This window comes from Rhinopithecus roxellana, chromosome 19, assembly GCF_007565055.1.
Source record: "Rhinopithecus roxellana isolate Shanxi Qingling chromosome 19, ASM756505v1, whole genome shotgun sequence".
NCBI classification, from domain to species: domain Eukaryota; kingdom Metazoa; phylum Chordata; class Mammalia; order Primates; family Cercopithecidae; genus Rhinopithecus; species Rhinopithecus roxellana.
The window spans coordinates 66,439,146-66,446,911 of NC_044567.1; the positions used below are offsets into that span (position 1 = coordinate 66,439,146).

General features: G+C 48.4%; 1 protein-coding gene across 4 annotated transcripts in view; it reads right to left on the minus strand.

Moving 5' to 3' along the window:
- Positions 1 to 5,270, minus strand: part of COPS3 (COP9 signalosome subunit 3) — a 38,874-nt gene extending 33,604 nt beyond the window's left edge. Inside the window, exon 1 of one of the 4 annotated variants that reach the window (XM_010370941.2) lies at positions 5,099 to 5,270. Coding sequence is in view for 1 of the 4 variants with exons in the window: in XM_010370940.1 (XP_010369242.1) it covers positions 5,099 to 5,153 (55 nt within the window). In the remaining 3 variants the exon portion in view is untranslated. The remainder of the gene's footprint in view (positions 1 to 5,098) is intronic. The other 3 variants (XM_030923637.1, XM_010370940.1, XM_030923638.1) reach the window with 3 other exon arrangements.
- Between the last annotated feature and the right edge of the window lie 2,496 nt (positions 5,271 to 7,766).

The window sequence follows — 7,766 nt, forward strand, 5'->3', positions numbered from 1 at the left end:
CTAACTTCGTGATCCACCCACCTCGGCCTCCCAAAGTGCTGGGATTACAGGCGTGAGCCACTGCGCCCAGCCTACATCATAAATCTTCTAAATGGTCTGCCTACTGTGATCTTTCTCCCCCCCAACCCACACTCCATATTACTGTCTGTTCTTTTTTTTTTTTTTTTGAGACGGAGTCTCGCTCTGTGGCCCGGGCTGGAGTGCAGTGGCCGGATCTCAGCTCACTGCAAGCTCCGCCTCCCGGGTTCACGCCATTCTCCTGCCTCAGCCTCCCGAGTAGCTGGGACTACAGGCGCCCGCCACCTCGCCCGGCTAGTTTTTTGTATTTTTTAGTAGAGACGGGGGTTTCACCATGTTAGCCAGGATGGTCTCGATCTCCTGACCTCGTGATCCGTCCGCCTCGGCCTCCCAAAGTGCTGGGATTACAGGCTTGAGCCACCGTGCCCGGCCTACTGTCTGTTCTAAACTGTGCATTCAATCAAGTTACTCCAATGACTTTAAGAAGTACAAACGCCTCAGCCTGGACTAAGGCCCTTCAGTAACTGGTCCCTGCTACCTTTCCAGCCTTATCTCCTGTTACTTCCCCTCACACACCTACTCTCTGATCACAGCAAGCTCAGAAAATCAACATCTATCTTCTCTCCTCTTTATGCTTCTACACATGGCTGTTTTCTGTCCTTCTCCCCCACATCCTCTGCTACCGGACTGAGCCTCGTCCAACATTCAACAATCAACTTGCGGCGTCTCTGGACCCTCATCTCAGCTCCCTTCCTCATGGCTAAGCTGGGTATCTGCCCTCTCTGCCTCGCATGGGACTGTGGTGGTTAGGTAATTCAGTAAACTCAGGTGGAGGGACTGTCCCTTTCTCCAGCTCTAGAATACAACACTTGCTTAGCAGCTCATCAAGCAGTTACTTGTTGAATTAATCTCCTAATTGATCTATTTTTCCCCTATACTGCAATAGTATGTTTGCTTCGTTTTGTTTTTTGAGACAGGGTCTCGTTCTGTCGCCCAGGCTGCAGTGCAGTGGTGTGATCACAGCTCAAAGCAGCCTCCATGTCCTTGGTTCAAGCAATCCTCCCACCTTAGCCTCCCGAGTAGCTGGAACTACAGGTGTATGTCACCATGTCCATCTTATTTTTTAAGTTTTTTGTAGAGACAGGAGTCTCGCCATGTTGCCCAGGCTGGTCTCTAACTCCTGGGCCCAAGCAATCCTCCCACCTTGGCCTCCCAAAGTGCTGGAATTAGAGGCGTGAGCCACCATGCCCAGCCTGCAATGCTATGCTTTAACAACTAAGGTAAAGAATTATTAATAATTAGGCCTCAGAAGGGTGCTGTGTAATCCTAGCACTTTGGGAGGATAAGGTGGGCAGATCTCGAGGTCAGGAGTTCAAGACCAGGTTGGCCAACATGGAGAAACCTATCTCTACTAAAAATACAAAAATTAGCTGGGTGTGGTGGCACACACCTGTAATCCCAGCTACTAGGGAGGCTGAGGTGGGAGAATCCTTAAACCCGGGAGACGGAGGCTGCAGTAAGCTGAGACTGCACCACTGCACTCCAGCCTGGGCAACAAAGCAAGACTCCGTCTCGGGGGAAAAAAAAATTAGGCCTGATTTGGTACCTCGAAGTAGACCCATCAATTTTGACAATTATTCTCATGAAGATGCCATGGTCACACTCTAGCTGTCTTTCTGGTAACAGTAGGGATACATTTAAGACCATGGGCATTAACCTCAGGTTTCTGACTTCTCTATTTCTACAGAACTGCATAATCTTTTCCTTACTAAAAGAATACAACATAGTATAAAGTTTAAAATACAAGTGACTATAGCTAGGTATTTTTGATAATTTAACACTTTTCAATTTGATATGTTTTACTGAAAGCAAAGGAAACATATTACACACATGCATTACAAAACAAAAATAAAACAGCTGTGATCTTATTAGGTATCACCTCTTGAGATCACACAGATTTAACTGGGAAATACCAACTCATCTTCATTGTATTACAGATCTCACTGGTAGGTATGAAGTAACTTCTTCCAGTTGAATAATTTGCCTTTTAACCCATTACTCTAAATATATTAACAATAATTTGTAACACCCAGAAATAAGCATTGCAATCCATTAGTTCTCTACTAGTTAACAATCAGTGCCAAGTTGAGACTGAAATAAAAGCTGGGTCACTATAAAATCATTAGATAATTAATTAGTGCAGGGCCAAGGGCAGAGTAAAAAAAAAGCTTAAGTGTCAGAGAGTGCATTCGAAATCAGTCCAACCAGAGATGTGGGCAATAAAATTCTTTTATTTATTTATTTATTTTGACACAGAGTCTCGCTCTGTTGCCCAGGCTGGAGTGCAGTGGTGCGATCTCGGCTCACTGCAAGCTCAGCCTCCCGGGTTCACACCATTCTCCTGCCTCAGACTCCCGAATAGCTGGGACTACAGGCTCCCACCACCATGCCCGGCTAATTTTTTGTATTTTTAGTAGAGACGGGGTTTCACCATGTTGGCCTGGCTGGTCTCCAACTCCTGACCTCAGGTGATCTGCCCGCCTTGGTCTCCCAAAGTGCTGGAATTACATGAGTGAGCTTGGTCTCCCAAAGTGCTGGAATTACATAAGTGAGCCACCACACCCGCCCGGCCTGAAACTCAAAGATTTCTATGCAGTGAGTGTGAGGCAAAGCAGTCGACAGCAATGAAAGTTACCATATTTATCTCTGTCTAGCAGACTGTTCCTATAGCATCCTATAACCTGATGCCCACAACAGCCCTAGTTCTGTTTTGTAATTAAGAAAATTGGCCCAGGAAATTAAATGGCTCACACAAGAAGTGACTGAGACAGGATTTCAACCTGAAGTTTCTAACTACACTACACCCCAGGATGGAGAACACTAGGTATTTGTGGCATAAATTAAACCAGTTGTTCCTTTATTCACGGAAAAAGCAAGCCTGTGCCTTCCCTGTGAACCTAATTTCTATTAATAAAAAGGAAAAAGGAAAAAGAGAAAGAACTCTTATTAAGTGCAGCTCTATATCAGATCATTTGTCTTATACCAGTGAGGTAAAAGCACCCCTCCATTTTTACAATGGAGATACAAAAGACTCAGAGATTAAAGGTGACTTGTCCAAGGTCATGCAGCTCCTAGAACTTTACAATTAATGACGGTAACAATAATTTGCAGCTGTTTTTATTGCACCCCTTATGACAGTCACTGTTTCAAGTGCTTTTACATGGTTTCTCTCATTGAATCTTCACAATTCTATATAAACTAGGGACCTATTTTGCAGACGAAGAAACTGAAGCACGGGATAGTTAAAGGGGCCTTCACAGCCAGCATCTAATTATTCTAATTTCGGGTTCAGAATTTGGTACATTCATATGCAATGAATGAACCAAACAACCTGGAAAGTGAGAGCAAAATCATCACAATTCTACCCCTAAAAATGGAGTCCTGGCCGGGCGCAGTGGCTCACACCTGTAATCTTAGCACTTTGGGAGGCCGAAGTGGGTGGATCGCTTGAGGTAAGGAGTTTGAAACCAGTCTGGCCAACGTGGTAAAAACCCCATCTCGGCTGGGCGCGGCGGCTCAAGCCTGTAATCCCAGCACTTTGCGAGGCCGAGGCAGGCGGATCACGAGGTCAGGAGATCAAGACCATCCTGGCTAACACAGTGAAACCCCGTCTCTACTAAAAAAAAAAAAAAAAAAATTAGCCGGGCGTGGTGTCGGGCACCTGTAGTCCCAGTTATTCGGGAGGCTGAGGCAGGAGAATGGCGTGAATCCGGGAGGCAGACCTTGCAGTGAGCCAAGATCGCGCCACTGCACTCCAGCCTGGGCTACAGAGCAAGACTTCGTCTCGGGAAGGGAGGGTGGGGGGCAACCATCTCTACAAAAAAATACAAAAAAAAGAGCCACGTGGGCTGGCCGCGGTGGCTCACGCCTGTAATCCCAGCACTTTGGAAGGCCGAGGCCAGTGGATCACCTGAGGTCAGGAGTTGGAGACCAGCCAGGCCAACATGGTGAAACCCTGTCTCTACTAAAAATACAAAAATTAGCCGGGCGTGGTGGCAGGCGCCTGTAATCCCAGCTACTCGGGAGGCTGCGCAGGACAATCGCTTGAACCCAGGAGGCGGAGGTTGAGGTGAGACGAGATCGCACCACTGCGCTCCAGCCTGGGAGACTGGGAGACAGTGAGACTCCGTCTCAAAAAAAAAAAAAAAAAAAAAAAATACTCGGGAGACTGAGACAGGAGAATCGCTTGAACCCGGGAGGCTGAGGTTGCAGTGAGCCGAGATCGCGTCACTGCACTCCAGCCTCGGCGACAGAGAGAGACTCTGTCTCAAAAAAAAGAAAGAAAGAAAGAGAGAGAGAGAGAGAGAGAGAAAGAGAGAGAGAGAGAGAGAGAGAGAGAGAGAGAGAAAGAGAGAAAGAGAGAAAGAAAGAAAGAAAGAAAGAAAGAAAGAGAGAGAGAGAGAGAGAGAGAAAGAAAGAAAGAAAGGAGAAATGGAGAGCTACGAGCGAGAGCTTCCGCAGCATTCTGTAGGACCAAAATAGGCGCACGAGTTCCCGAGTGTGCGCCGCCTGGCAGCGGAGCTGGCCGAGGCGAGCCGCAGAGCCAAAGCACCCAGAACCGACTCGCCTCCTGCCCGCTCCTGGCGGCCTAGTCAGCAGGCGGCGGAGCGGCGGCGAAGTTGACACGGCGGTGCGCCAATCACCGAAGGCAAGAGAGACAGAAAGGACCAATAGTCACCCGAGATGTCGCCTGGCGGAAGTCACACCTCCAAACTGTCAAGCAAAGCGCCCGGTTGAAGGGGCCCAGGCCGGGGGGAGGGGGGCTCCCGGCGGCCCGAGGGAGGGGAGGCCGGCCGGCGAGGACGGCGGAGCACGAGAGGGCTGCCTACACTTGGCCGCGCTCGATCCTGTCCTAATCTAAACGCCGCAACCCCGAGCCCGGCCCCAGAGAATAGGCTCAGGACTAAAAGGGCTGTCCCAGCCGTCCGTGCTGGCGCCTGGGGATGCAGGCCCGTCGCCTGGGGATGCAGGCCCGTCCCTGGTACCCGCCCATGCCCAGCCCGGCGACCTAGGGCCTCACCTTGAGCCGAGAGCTGCCGGACACTGTTCACGAACTGCTCCAGGGCAGACGCCATGTTTTCCCCCGGGCGGCCCGAGCGCCGAAGGCAACACGCGCGGGAAAAGGCTGCCGCTCTGGGAGGAGGGGCCGCGGCAAGCCACCTGAGGGCCTCGAGAGCGGCGACGTCACTTCCGCTGGTTCAAGCACCGCGAGAATCCACCTAGCGGCCAACCCGTTACTGTTTCCATGGAAACAGCCTCTCTCGCCGTAGCCGGAAGTTAGCGTTCCATTGTCGCCGGCGTCTTCATTCAGTGCGCTTGTGAAATCCCTCTGCACGTTAAATGGGGATAGGGGGCAAAGGAAGGAACGAAACTCATAATTAAGCAAGTATTTTCTGGTTCTGGATTTTGCTAGAGAGGCCCTGCGGTTTTCTACCTGGGCAGATACTTCAATGAAGCACGACTTAGTTGTTACGTCTCCCATGAGATTTTCCGCGTGATACTAGACTGGAGCCAAGCAGCCTGGGTTCAACTGCCTTTTCTACCACTTAGTAGCTGTGTGACTTTGAGCAAGTCACTTGACCGTCGTGAGCATTGTTTTCCCCATCTGTAAAATCTCAATGTCCTTAACTGCATAAAACACTTAAGACAGCGCATAGCACATAGGGAGAACTATAGTTATTCATTCAAGATGTACATTGAAGTAAAAAAGTAACACCACACACAAAAAGAAAGTGAATTGATTTTCCCCATCTGGGATTGATGTCTCCCTCCTCCGCTTGTCCCCTAAAGCACTTTGTTCTCATGTTGCACTTCTACTGTGTTGTAGAAATGTGTCTCTATAGTCCATGTCATAACTGTAAACCAAAAATAAAAGTCTAAGCCCCCCAACTGACTGGTGGACCCTATCCTAAGCCAAGGAAATTCCAGTTTATCCTGAAAAACTAGTTCAGGCCATGATGGGAAGTGGTAGTCAGACATGCCTCACAAACATCAACACAGAGACCTTAAGACTGGTAGACTCAAGACCGATAAGAAATATTTACAATCTATTCTATCTGAATCCTGCTACCTGGAAGCCTCATCTGCATGATAAAACCTTGGTCTCCACAACCCCTTATAATCATAACCAGCTATTCCTTTCTATTTACTTCCAGGTCCTTAGATAATAACTCTTTCAACCAATTACCAATAAAAGAATCTTTAAGTCTACCTATAAGGTGGAAGCCCCCCAACTGCCCCGAGTTGGCCCGTCTTTCCGGACCTAACCAATGTACATCTTACATGTATTGATTGATGACTCATGTCTCCCTAAAACGTATAAAACCAAACTGTACCTGACCACCTTGGGCACATGTCCTGAGGAGCTCCTGAGGCCGTGTCATCATCGCATCCTTCACCTTGGCAATATAAACTTTCTCAATTGATTGAGACTGGTCTCAGGTACTTTTGGTTTACAGATCCATTGCTTCTAACTGGCATGGAGTTCCTTAAGGTCAATGATCTCTCTTACTAACCTTGATTCCCCTTTAGGGCCCAGCATAAGATTTGCTGCATAGTAGGGACTGAGGAAACAAACATGCATTTAAAAATTTTATCCAACATTTGTTTACTGACACTTACAATGTGTTGTACCAGGCACTAGAAATACACTGGTAGTAAAAACAGTCTTGGGGCCTCGCGCGGTGGCTCATGCTTGTAATCCAGCACTTTGGGAGACTGAAGCAAGTGGATAACTTGAGGTCAGGATTTGGACACCAGCCTGGCCAACATGGTGAAACACCATCTCTACTAAAAATACTACAAAAATTAGCTGGGCTTGGTGATGGGTGCCTGTAGTCCCAACTACTTGGGAGGCTGAGGTGGGAGAATCACTTGAACCTGGGAAGTGGAGGTTGCAGTGAGCCGAGATGGTGTCTCTGCACTCCAGCCTGGGCGGCAGAGGAAGAATCTGTCTCAAACAAAACAAAACCAAACCAAACAAAACAGTTTCAGTCCTTCTCTCCTGCAGATAACACATGAAGACCCTAGAGAAAAGGAGTTAGTGCTCCGAAGGAATGGAACATGGTTCTATAAAATCATGTCACAGAGGGTATTGACCTGGCATGGGAGAAACAGGGAAAGCTTTCTTGAGGAAATGGCATAAACTGAGCTCCGAAGAAAGAGGAAGAGTTTTTTGTTTGTTTGTTTGAGACAGAGTCTCTCTCTGTCGCCCAGGCTGTAGTGCAGTGGCGTGATCTTGGCTCACTGCAAGCTCTGCCTCCTGGGTTCATGCCATTCTCCTACCTCAGCCTCCCAGGTAGCTGGGACTACAGGCACCCGCCACCACACCCAGCTAATTTTTTGTATTTTTATTAGAGATGGGTTTTCACTGTGGTCTCGATCTCCTGACCTCGTGATCCACCCGCCTCGGCCTCCCAAAGTGCTGGAATTACAGGTGTGAGCCACCGCGCCCGGCCAAAAGAGGAAGAATTAATAAGATAAAGGGGAAGAAATATTTCTGAGTGAGAGGACAATATGGTGCTAAGACCCTGCATGTGAAATTAGCATGCTAGTTGAGAATGAAGAACTGAAAGAATGTCTTCGTGGTTGGAGGGGAGTGGTTTGTAAGGTGGACAGGGGCCGGGTCATGTAAGCTGTGTTAAAGGTACTGGTCTTTTTCCTGAGAAGATTGGGAGGACTGGAGAGTT